Genomic DNA, 18,065 nt, shown 5'->3' with positions numbered 1-18,065 from the left:
TTGCTTGGGTCATTTCTCTGCCTGGGCTGGAGAGAACCTCCCTTCCCACACCCACGCATCTGCCCTGTTGCTCCACACCTAGAGGCAGTGCTGGTTTGAACAGCAGCCCCCAGGCACCTGCTCTGCCAGGGCCAGCATAGTCAGGAGATGCTGCTATAGTCCTTTGCTCTTGGACTCAGCAGCAGCATCTCGGAAATGCAGCCCCTTTGGCTCCCCCCGGCTCTGACGCCATCTGGGATTATGCAACAGGGCCCGTTGTTGAAATAAGATGCTCTGTTGCGTCATCGGGATCAGTGTTGGAGAGACAGCTCACAGAATGGTTGAACCCAGTTGCCGGACGGGGCCATATACGAATGAGATATATGTGAACCACGAGGTTATGGTGAGGTCGCCAGACAGGAGGATGAAAAGAACCAGTCCCAAGCCAGCAGGGCAGGGAGGTAAAAGCCAGCACCAGTCGCCAACTCAGACCCACGCGGCATCCAAGCAGCGGGTTCCAATAGCGCGGAGCCTGTCCTGACAGCACCCCATCCGGAATAACAGCCCTGTGGCCACTACAGCTCATGTGGAAGAGGAGCCAGCTGCCCACAGACCACCAGCAAGCTGTCCATGGGCCACAACATGGGAACCTCTGGCTTAGGCAGCTCGGTAGAGCAGAACTGCAGCCAAATTTGAATCACTAGAAGGATTTGGGGGGGCTGATTTGAGCCAGGATTTAATTTCCACCCCAGCTTGCCTGACCCAGAGGTGGCTGATCATAGCGCAGTCAGGAAAGGCAGTACTAGTTGTTATTTGTAATAGTACCCAGACCCACAGCTGAGCAGATTTGAACCAGTGTTAGCAGGGAAGTACAGAGACCACAGAGGGCAGAGGTTTATGCCAGTGGAGGGCAGCCATGGCACAGAGGCACCAGTCAGCTAGTGACTAGATCAAATCAGGACTTTTTTTTCACCCTGGAGAAAAATATCAGCAAAAATATTTATTTCTTTCATCACAGTTTTTTCTAATATTTTTGGGGTTCTTCAGAAAATAAATATTTCCAATGAACCAAAAGCCCCAATGCATTTTTGGGCTTTTCCACAAGGTTTTGGATGAAAATTGAAAAAAAAATTGTTTTTGAAAAAAAGAGTCTGGTTTGTAACAAAACAAATAAAATTACACACACACACACACACACACACACACACACACGTTTATATGGGAAAATTTTTCAATTTTCAACTCTGCTAATGACAAGGCTTAGTTTGTTCCAGTTTGAAATCATCCTTTTTTAAAAAAAACCCTGCCTGTTTTGCAGCAGTGGAGTGGTCTGATGATGAAATTCCTGTTTACGAAAATATATCGGTGACGACTGACAAGAAGAATCACCAGCCTCCAGCAGAAATGCCTCCCTCAGACCCAGGTAAGTCAGAACAGCATGGCACGAGCACCCCCAGCCCCAGAAGTGGCTGCATTCTAGTGCCAGATGAAGGATCTCAAAAATGCTTTATACTGCTTACGTGGAAAGGGATCAGCTGTCCCACGCTGAAATGCAGCCACGGCTGGGGTGGGATGTAGCAACTGTTTAACAGCTGCACTGTGGTGCGTCACAGAGATCACTCACTCACACAGCGCTGAAACGCAGCCACTTCTGAGGAGGGGGCAAGGCAGCTGTCTAACAACAGTTTAGGACAGGAAGTGAAGAGTAATCCTGTATCCAGCTGGAAGGGTAACAGGATGGAATTACTCCAGTGGAAATATGGCCTGGAGGCAGAGGGAAGGGGAGTAAGCAGTAAAATGGGATGCCTGTCCACGGCGGGGTGGGAGGAGGGAAAGACACCTTAGCCGAGCAACAACCTCCCTGCCTTCTCCGTCCCACAGGGCAGCTGTACTGGTGGGAGAGGCTGTGCAAGGGTCTTGCTGGGGAGACATCTACCTGGAAAGTTGTGAGAGGCTGGTCCCTGGGCTCAGAGACAGCTGCTTCCGTTACTCCAGCCCAGCTAGCTGCAGGCATGGCCAACACCGGGGCAAACACAGCGTTCTTCCCAAACTGTCTAGGAGAGATGCTGGAATAAAGACCATTCCCAGCTCTCGGGGATTAATACCCCCTGCTAGAAGCGGCAGCCTCTTTGTGGTGGTGGGGGCTGAGGTGGGTCTTAGCTCCTCGTCGCCACAGGGCCCCACACCCTGCAGGCCCTGCCCCCTGGCCAGGCCAGAAGCCAGCACTGGGCCATGGTCCTGCGCCACTGTGGGGAGCCCTGGACCCTCCACCTGCCCTGGGCAATGCACCCCAGGGGGCAGGGACACCCTGCCCCCCCCAAGGGCAGGTGGAGGGTACGGGGTTCCCCCTAGCAGCCCAGACTCCCTAGGCAGCTCTTACCATGGCCCGGCTCTGGCTTCCAGCCTGGCCAGGGGGCAGGACCTCGGGGGGAAGAGGGGGGGCAGGGGGCAGGGCCACAGTTCCGGCACCGGTAGCCTCCCCAGACTTCTACACAGGTTCCAGTGCTCCTGTGGGGGCCCCCAAATTGTCCGGGCCCTTGGGCACAGGCCCCGTGGGCCCATGCATTAATTTCCCCCTGTGTACAGCGCATATCTTAGCACATAGGGAACATACCCAGAACCTGCTCAATTGTAACAACAGCTGTTTTCCAGCCCCTATAGCTCCATCCACCCCACAGCCTGCCAAAGGGAGAACCCGGGAACAGAAACACATGCTGATGCTGTACCTCCTGATGGCCGTTTGCTTTCTCATGTGGATCGCTCTCCTCTCGCTCACAGTCGTGAACGGTGAGTCTGCCCCCATCCAGCCCTGGCCACCAAGCAGATGGGTGATCACCTGTGAAAAGTTCAGAGAAGACCCCAGGTCCTATGACCATTCGAGGTGTGGAACACCTGCCTGAGAATGAGACACTAAAGGAGCACCATCTGTTTAGCTTATCAGAGAGAAAGTTAAGAGGTCACTAGGGATCTATGGGGAGGAACTTCTGCAGCACAGCCGGCCCTAAAAGATCTACCACAAATACAATATGAGTCAACAATGTGATGCTGTTGTGAAAAAGGCAAATGTCATTCTGGAGTGTTGCATGTAAGACACACAGGAGCTAATTGTTCTGCTCCCCCCGGCACTGGGGAAACCTCAGCTGGAGTCCTGTGTCCAATTGTCCATGCCACACTTTAAGAAAGACATGAACAAACTGGAGAGTCCAGCAGAAAGCAACATAATTGATCAGGGGGTTAGAAAACCTGCCCTCTGAGGAACGACTGGAAGAACTGGGCATGTTTAACCTAGAGAAGAGAAGGCTGGCAGGGGACACACACCTGATGACAGTTTACAGATCTGTAGCAGGTTGTTATAATGAGGACAGTGATCAGTTGTTCTCCATGTCCCAGCTTTGAAGAAACTGGTGCAGTTTGCAGCAAGGGAGATTTAGGCTGGATATTAGTTAAGCTCTGGAACAGGTGACCTCGGGAGTTGTGGAATCCCTATCATTGGAGGTTTCTAAGAACAGGTTGGACAAACATCTATAGGGATACTTGGTTTACGTGGTCCTACCTCAGTGCTGGACTAGATGACCTCTTGAGATTCCTTCAGCCCTGAATTTCTATGTTTCGATGACTTTTCTGACAGCCAGGGGGCTCTTTAATCTAACAGATCCAAGGGCTGGGAGCAAATTCAGACTGTGCTATATAAGGTGCATAGTTTGAACAGGGCAGAGAATTAATCATTGGGACAGTTGACTACGGGGTTCCTAGAGACCCCAAGCGAGATCAGGGTCCTCTTGTGCCAGGCTCTGCCCCAAAGAGCTTATGATCTAAGTAGGCAAAGTATGGGAAACTGAGACATAGAAAGGGGAAGTGACTTGCCCAAGGTCACCCAGCAGGTCAGTGGCAGAGCCAGGAATAGAACCCAGGTCTCCCAAAGCCAGTGCCCTATCCACTCAATGGTGCTGCTTACCTGGTTTTGTTAAACTATCTATTCTCCATCTTTCTCAAGACATCAGAAGTCAAAGTACTTTCCAAAATAATGGCTAAAGATATTAACTGATAATACCAGAATCAGACATTCAAACAAATAAACAATCCACAGATCAGCGTCAAAGCTCTTGTGTTAAGATGAAATACGTGTTTGTCTGCACTGGATATGACTGTTGTGTTTGTGTTTCTTATGTGGGCTGTGCTAGATAAATTGTATCCACAGCTAGTCTGTCCCTTGCTTGTGGGTGCCTGGGTTTTGTGAACGTAATGATAGGTCAATACATTAATGTCACGTAGTGACCCTTACATGGTATTTTACAGAATTGTTTTTTGTTTTGGAATAGATGAGTACATGCAGTGTGATGGCTAAATATATGTGCTAATACCGATGGATGGAGAGGTGTATGTATGTATGCCAATGGATGGGTAGACAGAAGGATGAGTATTTATGCTGATGAGTGAATGGATAGAGGAGTATGTATACCAGTGGAAGGAGGATGGAGGATGGATGGATGGATGGATGGATGCATATGAATGCCAATGGATGGATGAATGTGTATGGATGCTGAAGTGAATGTATGTTGATGTGATGGATGGAAGTGAATGTATGTTGATGGATGGATGGCTGAGTATGTGTGCTGACGGGTGAATGGATTGAGAAGCATATATGCTGATGGATGGAAAGATCATAGAATCATAAAAGATATAATTGGAAGAGACCTCAGGAAGTCATCTAGTCCAATCCCCTGCTCAAAGCAGGACCAACCCCAACTAAATCATCCCAGCCAGAGATGTGTATGCATACTGAAGGATGGAGGTTGGTTGGATGAGTATGGATGCTGCAGGATGGAGGATGTGTCCATGGGTGTGTCTATATGCCGATGGATGGAAGTGTATGTATTCCAATGGATGGATGGATGAATACATGTGTATGGATGCCGATGCGTATGTGCGTAGAGAGATCCTTCCTACCAGACAGTCATCAACTCTCCCCATTCCTCATTCCTCCAGACTGATAAAGTTAAGGAAATTGTAAAGCTGCAATGAAAATGATGCCAGTTTAACATTTTGTTGTTGCTTTAAGACCAGAAGATGACTGGGGAACTTGAGACTATTGCTTCTTGTTCTGCCACCACTGAGAACAGCCCAGCTCCATCCTCTTTGGAACCCGCCTTCCAAGGCTGCTATCAAATCCCCCCTCGCTCTTCTCTTCTGCAGACTAAATAACCCCAGTTCCCTTAGCGTCTCCTCGTAAGTCATGTGCTCCAGTCCCCTAATCATTTTCGTTGCCCTCCACTGGACTCTTTCTAATTTGTCCACATCCCTTCTGTAGTGAGGGGACCAAAACAGAACGCAATACTCCAGGTGTGGCCTCACCAGTGCCAAATAGAGGGGAATAATCACTTCCCTTGATCTGCTGGCAATGCTCCTACTCATACAGCCCAATATGCCGTTGGCCTTCTGGACAACAAGCGCACACTGGTGACTCATATCCAGCTTCTCGTCCACTGTAATCCCCAGGTGCTTTTCTGCAGAACTGCTGCTTAGCCAGTCGGTCCCAAGCCTATAGTGGTGCATGGGATTCTTTCTTCCTAAATTCTAGACTCATCACTTGTCCTTGTTGAACCTCATCAGATTTCTTTTGGCCCAATCCTCCAACTTGTCTAGGTCACTCTGGACCCTATCCCTATCCTCCAGCATATCTACCTCTCCCCCCAGCTTAGTGTCATCTGCGAACTCACTGAGGGTGCAATTTATCCCATCATCCAGATCATTAATAAAGATGTTGAACAAAACTGGCCCCAGGACCGACCCCTGGGGCACTCCACTTGATACCGGCTGCCAAATAGACATGGAGCCATTGATCACTACCCATTGAGCCTGACTATCTAGCCAGCTTTCTATCCACCTTATAGTCCATTCATCCAGCCCATACTTCTTTAACTTGCTGGCAAGAATACTGTGGGAGACCGGATCAAAAGCTTTGCTAAAGTCAAAGATATATCACAACCACTGGTTTCCCCATATCCACAGAGCCAGTTATCTCATCATAAAAGGCAATCAGGTTAGTCAGGCATGACTTGTCCTTGGTGAATCCATGTTGACTGTTCCTGATCACCTTCCTCTCCTCCAAGTGCTTCAAAATGGATTCCTTGAGGACCTGCTCCATGATTTTGCCAGGCTCTGAAGTGAGCTGACCAGTCTGTAGTTCCCTGGGTTCTCTTTCTTCCCTTTTTAAAATATGGGCACTATATTTGCCTTTTTCCAATCATCCGGGACCTCCCACAATCACCACAAATTTTCAAAGATAATGGCCAGTGGCTCTGCAATCACATCAGTCAAATCCCTCAGCACCCTCGGAAGCCTAAGATCTGGACCCACGGACTTGTGCGTAAATAGTCCTTAACCTGTTCTTTCACCACTGAGGGCTGTTCACCTCTTCCCCATGCTGTGCTGCCCAGAGCAGCAGTCTGGGAGCTGACCTTGTCTGTGTAGACCAAGGCAAAAAAAGCATTGAGTACTTCAGCTTTTTCTACATCCTCTGTCATTATGTTGCCTCTCCCATTCAGTAAGGGCCACACACTTTCCCTGACCTTCTTCATGTTGCTAACATACCTGTAGAAACCCTTCTTGTTCCCCTTCACATCCCTTGTTAGCTGCAACTCCAATTGTGCCTTGTCTTTCCTGATTACACCCCTGCATGCTCGAGCAATATTTTTATACTCCTCCCTAATCATCTGTCCAAATTTCCATTTCTTCCTTTTTGAGTTTAAGCTCACCAAAGATTTCACTGTTAAGCCAAGCTGGTCGCCTACCATATTTGCTATTCTTTCTGCACATCGGGATGGTTTGTTCCTGCGCCCTCGATAAGGTTCTTTGAAATACAGCCATCTCTCGTGGACTCCTTTCCCTCTCATATTAGCCTCCCGGGGAAGGATGCTGAAGGATGGGGGATGTGTCGATGGATGTGTCTATATGCCAATGGATGGAAGTGTATGTATGCCAATGGATGGATAGATGAATACATGTATATGGATGCCGATGTGTATGTATGTGTAGAGAGATCCTTCCTACCAGACAATCATCAACTCTCCCCACCCCTCTGTGGGAAATGTCCAGACTGATTGAGTTAAGGGAATTGTAAAGCTGCAATGAAAACTACACCTGTTTAACATTTTGTTGTTGTTGCTTTAAGACCAGAAGATGACTGGGGAATTAAAGAGGATAAACGCTGCCCTTTCCCAGAGGATAAACCAAGGTACGTTTGATTCCTGTCTAGACTGCAGAACCATATTTCTAGGTCAACAGACAACACAAGAGGCTGGAGCATCATCCATCACATGCGGCCCATAAGGAGCAGTCATGGAGTCCAGTGGCATGGGCATTGCCAATAGAGCATCTGAGCCATTGATGGCGTGGGCCCGGGGCACAGCTAATGGGCATGCTCCATAACCTCCTGTGGGGAGAGGCTGGGTTCTGTGAGCACAAAGGCCAGGAGAGTTAGGCCCAGGTAGCCCCAGCATGTGGTGCAGTGGGTAGGGCTGGGGGGGAAATTTCCATCCAAACTTTTTTCTGACAGAAAATTGGGCTTTTGACTAAACTCATTTTGCAGAATGTATCTGCCTCCGGCAAAGATTTTTGATTTTTCATCAAAAAAACAAAGCAAAAAAAAATATTTTTTTTTGGCCAGAACTGAAATTGTTGTACGTTTTTGGGCCATTCTCAGCTGCAGCAGCTGCTGAACACCAAAAGTTGTGGATTTTCTGAAAAAAATGTGAAAATTTTGGCAGATATGATTTTCCCCTCTCATCATTTTCGTTGAAATTTTCCATGGAATGCCCTCCCCCCATTCTGTGGCTAGCTTTCATAGCTGGGGACCTGGGGGGCTAGGAATCCTTGTGATCTGAATTCCAGTAGAGCTAGAAGCCCCAGCCATGGACCATGACCTCGTTGTGCTGGGCGCTGTACATTATAAGATGTATTACAGTAGTGCCTCAGAGCCCCAGTCTTGGCCCAGGACCCCATTACTCTGGGTGCTGTTCACTATGTATTAGGTGTATTTGAGCAGCGCCTGGGAGTCCCACTCATGACCCAGGATCCTGCTGTGCTAGGCGCTGTACAAACTGGATACCAAGAGAGTCGATGACCGAAAGAGCTGACACTCTAAGTAGATGGAATTGATTGGGGGAGGGGCCCTCATACTGAAATTGCCTTGTTGTGCTGAGATCAGATGCCTCTTGCTTGTGTCCTCAGTGTCTAAGGAGTTGAAAGAAGCCCAGGTTCAGCTAGGAAAGGCATTGGCAAAACAGAAGGCAGAGGAGGCAGGTAAGAAGAGCTACAGAGGTGTTTCCTGGCTCTCACCCCTCCTGGCCATTGCGCTGCACCTGGGAAGTGGGTATTCACCAACCTCGGTAGGCAGATCTAGTGGGGGTCAGGTGGGTGCTGCTAGGATTGGGGTCAAGGATGGTGTCTAGGACCAGGAGTCTGACCCCTATCCCCTCACCCTACAGCTGCAGAGCCCGCCCCATCTTAGCGCATCCTCCCCGTGCAAACTGCCTCTCAGGTGCCATTTTCCAGCCACCTGGACTGGGCGAGAGTCCACTCCCTGGCTGGAGGTGGAGGGTGGGAGCAGAGCACAGGCAGGGCTAGCAGAAGGGTGGTGTAGTCCGGGCACCCAGCAAGGGATAGAGCGGGAGGATGTTTCCATGGGCTCCTAAAGGCTCCACAAACTTGAAGCCGGGCTTGCTCAGACAGCAACAATACCAGAGTTTATTTCAGCTCCAAAAGACTAATCCTTAGCAAGCAGGCAAACTGAGGCGCAGGGCAATTGAAGTGACCCACCTAGGATCAATGGCAGAGGTGGGAATAGGCCCTGGGCATCCTGGCCCCACTGCTCCTTCTCCAGTCACTGCCTGGCTGTGCAAGAACATAGCACAATAGTCCTCTGTGAGGAATGGGCGAGATTCTTCGTGTTTAGCATGCTGGGGGCAGAGCCCCCTTGAGAAATTGGCCATAACCCTCCCAACGGGGACTGCTGAGGAGTCTGGGAAATGAAGCCCTGATGGTGGCTGGAAATCCAAGCCTTGAGCTTCTTTGGGAAATCAGGCTCCATGAGACAAGAGTGACCCAGGGACCCCATTCACTACCCCACACGCATGGCTGGATCAGCCCTTCTCACCGAGCAGCAGGAAGAGAGCCTGTGGCATACAGCCCTTGGGCTGTGTTCTCTGTGGGGCTCCTTTAGGCCCAGCGATGCTGCTCCATGCATCCCCTGTGGGCGTGAAGCAGTGGTTGGGGCACAGACGGGTGCAGATCATGGGGCGCTGCTGGCCAAGGTAACTCCACTTCTCACAGATCCGAAGCACCCACCTCTGTACGTGGGTGAGTCCCTTCTTCTGCCCCATCCCTGCTCACCAGCTGCTCAGAGTCCCCGTCATGGGCCAGGCCCCTCTTGTGGATGGGTTCGCTGTGGTGGTCCCTTCCCAATCCCCCACACAGAGGGATCTGGGCCGGTCCAAAGGATGGAAGCACTAGGTGGCAAGAGGAGGGGCTATCAGAGGGCTCAGGTGGAGGTGAGCTTGGTTGCCATGGGAGGGGATGGGGAACTGGCTCCCACCCACTGGGCCTTGCTGAGCAGGGATGTTTTTGTCTTGTTTCCAGCCTCGATGACCAAGCCTCCAAGCTCCTGAGGAGCTCAAAGGGGGCAGCAGCTTGCCTGAGCCCTGGACTGGGGACAGTGCGCTGTGGGTCCCCCTTCTCCACAGCCCACTCAGCCCTTGGCCTCTCCGCCAGATGGCATTTGTGTGGCTTGTGGGGAGCTAAGCCAAGACCCTCCCATGCATTCCCACTGAGCAGCCACTGGGTGGGTAACAACCCTTTGCCACAACAAACCAGCAGCAGCTTTGAAGTGCTCACCTGCTGTAAAAACGAAAGGCTCCGAGTCCTCTCTCTTGGCATCAGTGTCTGATAGAGACACAAAGGGCCACCCACGCCCCGATCTGAGGTGTGACTCTAGCGTGGCTTCACTCTGGATCTACCCTGGGCTGGCTGAGAGCTGGCGTGCAGCTGTCACCAGTGTGTGCATGGAACAAACTGACGCTCTCAGACAGGTTGGACAGATGGAGCGAGTAGAATTGGCCCACTGTATTTTTTTCTAATACTTGGGGGTGGAATTTTGAAGTGAATAATGGCTTTCTCAGTTCTTTGGCAATCCCAGAGAAACAGGGCGAAATAGTTTCAGGTTGAACCCAAAATGAAATTTTCCAAATTCGTAGGTAAAGCAAAAAGTTTTTATAAAATTGTGTTGGGCTAAATTGAAAACTATGAAATTTTGACTGAATTGAAAAGTAAAAAACACCCCTTATTTCATTCAATTAGTTTTTATTTGAAGCATTTTTGAATGTTTTTGATTTTTTTCAAATTAAATTAGAGAGACTTTCAAAACAAAAACTAGTTTGGAACCAGAAAATCAAATTCTTTCAATTTTTTTTTGGAGGTTTTTTTCCCAACTGAAACAATTCAGAGACATTGGCATGAATTTGAGGAGTGTTTCTGTGGTGCCAAATCCACATTTTTCTCTGAAAAATGATTTTGGGTGAAAAATGTCCTCCAGCTCTTCTTAAGAGCCCAAGTCTCTGAAAATCAGCAATTCCCCCTGACTTTCAAAGAGGCTTGGACTCCTAAGGGCCAGATTCTCAGAGGCTTCTAACTCCCAGTGATTCCAATGGGGAGGATGTTTCCATGGGCTCCTAAGAGCTCCACAAACTTGATGCCGGGCTTGCTCAGACGGCAACAGTACCAGAGTTTATTTCAGCCCCCAAAAAGTTTTGGAGTCTCATGCTCCCACTGCCAGCATTCAGTCAACAAGAGCTCCCTGCTATGCCAGGTGCTTCCAAGCCTCACTGTGCATTTCACTCTGTATCCGGGACCCTCATCTATTGCACGTCTGCTTTGCTGCATCTCCGAGGAGGTAACGGGAATCCTCAGCAGTGTGGATGATGACATCTGCTCCCTCCCTTGCCTTTATGGCCCCTCTTCACCCCACCCCTCATTTAAATGATGGCCAGCCAGCCACTGGGAAAAAGTCCTCATTAAAGAGAAAAGATTTTCCTTGGGAAATGTGGCTCATTTCATTCTTGATGGCTCATACATTTACTAGGATGCTGTCTGGGGAGGGGCCCCTGGGGAAGAGTGAAGGCATGGCATATCTGAACTACAATTCCCAGGAGACATCGTGGTACCTAGAGCAGAGTCTACTCCTGTCAAGGTTCCTTCCCCACTATGATCTCTAGGGTACAGATGTGGGGACCTGCATGAAAAACCCCCTAAGCTTATTTTTCTAGGCAAAACCTTAAGTTACAAAAAGACACAAAAACAGGAATATACATTCCATTCAGCACAACTTATTTTATCAGCCATTTAAACAAAACAGAATCTAACGCATATCTAACTAGATTGCTTACTGACTCTTTACAGGAGTTCTAACCTGCATTCCTGTTCTGGTCCGGCAAAGGCAATATACAGACAGAGAGAACCTTTGTTTCTCCCCCCTCCAGCTTTGAAAGTATCTTGTCTCCTCACTGGTCATTTTGGTCAGGTGCCAGGGAGGTTATCCTAGCTTCTTATCCCTTAAAGGGTTTTTTCCTCTGGCCAGGAGGGATTTAAAGGTGGTTAGCCTTCCCTTTATATTTATGACAACTCCCCAAATTCCCAGTCTGTGTCTCCACTCCATTCCCGACATCCTGTCCTGGACTGGGCAGTAGTGGAAGGCCGAACTACTCCCCTAGCTCTGTGCAGTTTGTCTCTTGGATCTGGGCTTCATTAGCTGGGCCCATCTCTGGTGGGAACTTTATCAACATTTCCTGGAGTCTCCCTGTTCCTGGTAGCGCCTCCAGATCCCCAGCACAACGCCACCTTCCTAACAACCCATTTGAATCAGTTATCAATGGCCCATGACTTCAGCCAGGCTAGATGCAATGGCAATAAAAAAGCCATGTTTCCTAGCAAAAATCTTGCCTCTTTAAGAGCATCACCAGCCCCAAACCTTCAAAAATGATGAGTTGAGCAAAATCAGGGGGTTGGCTGAAAAGTCGTAATTAAAAAAAAAATCATATGCATTGGATTCTGTTTCTTTACCTGCTGGATTCTGAGCCTTGCCGCGTCACATTTTCCAGCTTTCCTGTGCGCGGGCAGAAAACCTGCTTTAAAAAAAAGAAGAAAGCAAGAGTCTCCTGTAATCCCATGACTCCCAGAGCTGGGGCTTTAACGTCAAACAGCATGAGACTCATGACAAAATCGTAGCACTGGGAATGCTTTGGATCTGGTATTGTAGCTTGGGCCAAACTCCAGCGGAAACAAGTCCTGGGGGCGTTCCCTGGCTATTTTCTAAAGACTTCTCTGCTGCTGGAAACCCTCCTGGATCCCCAACCTAATGCCACCTCCCTGACTCTACGCACCATGCCCTTCCAAACAGTCAGCCCCAGGACCTGGGTCAATCCAGTCCCATTGGCATTAGTATTATTTCTTAGGTGTATTACGGACTTTGGAGGTTCATCCATCAGTAGTGCATTGGAATGAGCATCCAGTGCGGTCCTAACCCTAACCAGTGGGGTCCTACCATGATACACCTAATAAACGATCAAGACCACACTGGGCCAGTTTGCCATGGAGATACAGATTCTGATCCGAAGAGCCCCGGAGGATCTGATTTCATCATCTCACCCCAACTTTGGCCCCAGCTGATGTCTTGAAATTCCCACCCTTTGCTTGGGTCATTTCTCTGCCTGGGCTGGAGAGAACCTCCCTTCCCACACCCACGCATCTGCAGTGGTTTTCTCCTACCCTGTTGCTCCACACCTGGAGGCAGTGCTGGTTTGAACAGCAGCCCCCAGGCACCTGCTCTCCCAGGTCCAGCATAGTCAGGAGACGCTGCTGTAGTCCTTTGCTCTTGGACCCAGCAGCAGCGTCTCGGAAATGCAGCCCCGTTTGCTCCCCCCGGCTCTGATGCTGTCTGGGATTACGCAACAGGGCCTGTTGCTGAAATAAGATGCTCTGTTGCGTCATCGGGATCAGAGCTGGAAAGACAGCTCACAGAATGGTCGAACTGAGTCGCGGGACGGGGCCATGGACATGAACGACATATATGTGAACCGCAAGGTTGTGGTGAGTTCACCAGGCAGGAGGATGAAAAGAACCAGTCCCAAGCCAGCAGGGCATGGAGTGCCTTCTAGTGCCACACTGGGGCACTGGGGCCAGCGCTGACTGCCAGGGGAGAGCGCCCCCTACTGAGCCCCCCACCCTGCTCCCTTCAGCACAGCACCTCCTACTGCCACACTGGGGCATTGCGGTCAGCACTGACTGCATGGGGAGAGCGCCCCCTACTGAGCCCCCCACCTTGATCCCTTCCGCACAGTGCCCCTGTCCTCACCACCTTCCCTGAAGCACAGCACTGAGTTCACACCACCCTCTACAGCATCCAGGGAGCTGTGGTTTGTTTGGGGAGGTCACCCAACTACTGCCCGGGCCCAGCTCTAGGCAGATAGGGCTGAGTCATCCATCACTCCCTCCCCCTACCTTCCCCTCCCGCTCCACCCATAGGCAGCATGGCAGCTGACCATGGATTCACCAAGCCAGCCAGGCTCTGGTATCTAGGGGTGGAAACCCCTGTGTAAATGCCAGGTATTACTGTGATGTACGGCCCCAGAGGCGGATTATGATTTATTGGGACCCTGGGCAAAAAGAACATTTGGGCCCTCCACACCCCGGGGACCCAAGAACACCGGAACTGGGGTGGAGGGGCGGGGGGGCAGAGGAGCCATAGCCCCCGACTTTTAAAAGAGGGAGGCCCATGCCTGCACATCTTTTAACATGGGCAGGCGCAGAGCAGCGGCCAGGGCTGAACTTTGCGGCAGGGCGCTGAGAAGGTGATCAGCTCCCCCGCTATGCAGCTCAGTCCCTGTTAGAAGCGCCAGCCTTTTCGTGGTGGTGGGGGCAGAGGTGGGCCTTAGCTGCTTCTCACCACAGGGCTTCACACCCTGCAGGCCATGCCCCCTGGCCAGGCTGGCAGCCAGAGCTGGGCCATGGTAAGAGCTGGCTCCGGGCCACTTTGGGGAGCCCCGGACCCTCCACCTGCCCTGGGCAATGCACCCCAGGGGGCAGGGACATGGGCTGGGGGCTGCTTTCGGGTACCCTGTGCACCCCACCCTCCCACTCCTCAGGCAGGAGATGGGTTCAGGGTTCCTCCCAGCATCCCAGGCTCCTTGGGTGGCTCTTGCCATGGCCCGGCTCTGACTTCTGGCCTGGCCAGGGGGCAGGGCCTTGGGAAGAGAGAAGGAACAGGGGCAGGGCCACAGTTCCAGCACTGGTGGCCTCCCCAGATTTCTACACAGGTTCCAGGGCTCCTGTGGGGGCACCCAAATTGGCCAGGCCCTTGGGTACTGGCCCCATGGGCCCATGTGTTAATCCCCTACTGTGTACGGCACATGTTAGCACATACAGAACATACCCAGAACCTGCTCAAATGTAACAACAGCTGTTTTCCAGCCCCTACAGCTCCATCCACCCCACAGCCTGCCAAAGTCCTGCTTTGAGCAGGGGATTGTACTAGATGACCTCCTGAGGTCTCTTCCAACCCTAATCTTCTATGATTCTAAAGGGAGAACCCGGGAGCAGAAACACATGCTGATGCTGTACCTCCTGATGGCCATGTGCTTTCTCATGTGGATCGCTCTCCTCTCGCTCACAGTCGTGAACAGTGAGTCTGCCCCCATCCAGCCCTGGCCGCCAAGCAGATGGGTGATCACCTGTGAAAGGTTCAAAAAAGACCCCAGGTTCTATGACCATTTGAGGTGTGGAACACCTGCCTGAGAATGAGACACTAAAGGAGCACCATCTGTTTAGCTTATCAGAGAGAAAGTTAAGAGGTCACTAGGGATCTATGGGGAGGAACTTCTGCAGCACAGCCGGCCCTAAAAGATCTACCACAAATACAATATGAGTCAACAATGTGATGCTGTTCTGAAAAAGGCAAATGTCATTGTGGAGTCTTGCATGTAAGACACACAGGAGCTAATTGTTCTGCTCCCCCCGGCACTGGGGAAACCTCAGCTGGAGTCCTGTGTCCAATTGTCCGTGCCACACTTTAAGAAAGACATGAACAAACTGGAGAGTCCAGCAGAAAGCAACATAATTGATCAGGGGGTTAGAAAACCTGCCCTCTGAGGAGAGATTGGAAGAATGGGCATGTTTAACCTAGAGAAGAGAAGGCTGGCAGGGGCGGGTGGGGGACACACACCTGATGACAGTTTACGGCTCTGTAACAGGTTGTTATAATGAGGATAGTGATCAGTTGTTCTTCATGTCCCAGCTTTGAAGGAACTGGTGCAGTTTGCAGCAAGGGAGATTTAGGCTGGATATTAGTTAAGCTCTGGAACAGGTGACCTCGGGAGTTGTGGAATCCCTATCATTGGAGGTTTCTAAGAACAGGTTGTACAAACACTTGTAGGGATGCTTGGTTTACGTGGTCTTACCTTAGTGCAGGGGACTGGACTAAATGACCTCTTGAGAGTCCTTCAGCCCTGAATTTGTATGATTCTATGATTTTTCTGACAGCCACGGGGCTCTTTAATCTAACAGATCCAAAGGCTGAGAGCAAGTTCAGACTGTGCTATATAAGGTGCATAGTTTGAACAGGGCAGGGAATTAACCATTGGGACAGCTGACCCAGGGGTGTGGTGGACTGTCCTGGACTTTAGCCGCTTTAAAACCAGACTGAGTGGTTCTTGCTATCAGATCCACCCCAGCTCCACCAGCAGTTCCTGGGCTCCAGTCAGGGTTCACTGTGTGGACTGCTCTGGCCTTTGTTTTACAGGAGTTCAGACTGAATTGCATTGGTCCCTTCTGGTATTGAACTTGAGGGGTGGAACCCTGGGCCCATGAACATCAATGGCAAAATGCTGTCTGGATTTCACCCTAGCAATCTCTGAATCAGACAGTGAAAATCAGGGGGAAAGCACGAAACCTCCTTGGGACAGGATTCTGGAGCTACAGAGATGGGGTGCAGTTGGCAGTTTTAACACAGATGGTTAGGGTGGGAGAAAAGACCTTATCCCAGGCGGGGAAAGACCCTTCCACCTATATACAGCCCAAAGACTCCTCTCTGCTGAGGGCCTGATCCATGGGAGTCTGTCCATTGACATCGTTGGGCTCTGGATTAGACCCCAAGTCGGCCTGCATGTGATCCCAGCAGTTCAACACAACGTGAGATCCTTATGAGATAGAAACATACAGACTACGGGGTTCCTAGAGACCCCAAGCGAGATCAGGGTCCTCTTGTGCCAGGCTCTGCCCCAAAGAGCTTATGATTTAAGTAGGCAAAGGATGGGAAACTGAGACATAGAAAGGGGAAGTGACTTGCCCAAGGTCACCCAGCAGGTCAGTAGCAGAGCCAGGAATAGAACCCAGTCTCCCAAAGCCAGTGCCCTATCCACTCAATGGTGCTGCTTACCTGGTTTTGTTGGGGTATAGCCTGTTAAACTATCTATTCTCCATCTTTCTCAAGACATCACAAGTCAAAATAATGGCTAAAGATATTAACTGATAATACCAGAATCAGACATTCAAACAAATAAACAATCCACGGATCAGCATCAAAGCTCTTGTGTTAAGATTAAATATGTATTTCTCTGCACTGGATATGACTGTTGTGTTTGTGTTTTTTAGGTGGGCAGTGCTAGATAGATTGTATTCTCAGCTAGTCAGACCCTTGCTTGTGGGTGCTTGGGTTTTGTGAACGTAATAATAGGTCAATACATTAATGTCACTGTCATAACCATACAGCTAAGGGTAGCCTAGAATTCCTCCTTACCTGTAAGGGGTTAAGAAGCTCAAATAACCTGGTTGGCACGTGACCAAAAGGACCAATGGGGAAATAAGATCCTTTGAAATCTTGGGGGAGGGGAGGCTTTGTTTTTGTGTGTGTTCTTTTGGAAAGCAGAGAAGCATCAGGTCAGAAAACTCCTTCTCCTATAAACCATCCTAAAAGTCTCTCATATTACAGAAATTGTAAGTAAAAGCCAGGCAAGGAGTGTTAGATTATCTTTTTTTCAGCTTGTGAATTTTTCCTTTGCTGGAGGGAGGTTTATTCCTGGTTTTTGTAAATTTGAAACTTAGCCTAGAGAAAGTTCTGCTGTGTTTTTGAATCTTTTGTTATCCTGTAAAGTTATTTTCCATCCTGATTTTACAGAGGTGATTTTTACCTTTTTTTTTAAATAAAATCCTTCTTTTAAGAACCTGACTGATTTCTCTATTGTCCTAAGAGCCAGGGGTTTGGGTCTGTGGTCACTTTGTAACCAATTGTTTAGGATATTATTCTCAAGCCTCCCCAGGAAAGAGGGTGTAAGAGCTTGGGGGGATATTTTGGGGAATAGGAACTCCAAGTGGTCTTTTCCCTGATTCTTTGTTAAATCACTTGGTGGTGGCAGTGTACCCTCCAAGAGCAAAGAATTTGTGCCTTGGGGAAGTTTTAACCTAAGCTGGCAGAAATAAGCTTAGGGGGTCTTTCATGCGGGTCCCCACATCTGTACCCTAGAGTTCAGAGAGTAGAGGGAACCCTGACAGTCACTTAGTGACCCTTACATGGTATTTTACAGAATTAATTTTTGTTTTGGAATAGATGAGTACATACAGTGTGATGGCTAAATACATGTGCTAATACCAATGGATGGAGGGGTGTGTATATGTATGTCAATGGATGGATAGACAGAAGGATAGGTATTTATGCTGATGAGTGAATGGACAGAGGAGTATGTATGACAATGGGTGGATAGGTGAGGATGTATGCCAATGGTTGGAGGATGGATGCATATGAACACGGATGGATGGATGTGTGTGGATGCTGATGGATGGAAGTGTATGTATGTTGATGGATGGATAGATGGAAGGCTGAGTATGTATGCTGATGTGTGAATGGATAGGGAAGCATATATGCTGATGGATGAAAAGATCATAGAATCATAAAAGATTAGGGTTGGAAGAGACCTCAGGAAGTCATCTAGTCCTACCCTCTGCTCAAAGCAGGACCAACCCCAACTAAATCATCCCAGCCAGGGATG

General features: G+C 49.6%; 1 protein-coding gene across 2 annotated transcripts; it reads left to right on the top strand.

Annotated features, from left to right (window-relative positions):
• The first annotated feature begins 306 nt into the window (after window positions 1-306).
• LOC142069662 (uncharacterized) lies at window positions 307-11,280 on the top strand. Of its 2 annotated transcripts, none has more exons than XR_012665596.1 (6): window positions 307-440; window positions 1,298-1,402; window positions 2,632-2,766; window positions 7,156-7,213; window positions 8,209-8,280; window positions 9,616-11,280. XR_012665596.1 is itself a non-coding variant. In XM_075121618.1 (6 exons), exons 1-6 carry the CDS (start codon window positions 317-319, stop codon window positions 9,642-9,644), a joined length of 528 nt encoding a protein of 175 aa, XP_074977719.1. In that variant the 5' UTR covers window positions 307-316; the 3' UTR covers window positions 9,645-11,279. The 2 variants fall into 2 exon arrangements, 1 of the variants encoding a protein (XP_074977719.1); XM_075121618.1 differs by having other exon boundaries at window positions 7,151-7,213; window positions 9,616-11,279.
• Window positions 11,281-18,065: the final 6,785 nt, after the last annotated feature.

This window comes from Caretta caretta, chromosome 20, assembly GCF_965140235.1.
Source record: "Caretta caretta isolate rCarCar2 chromosome 20, rCarCar1.hap1, whole genome shotgun sequence".
NCBI lineage: Eukaryota > Metazoa > Chordata > Testudines > Cheloniidae > Caretta > Caretta caretta.
Note: the sequence above shows the minus strand (reverse complement) of the source record. Positions and strands in the feature narration are given on the sequence as shown.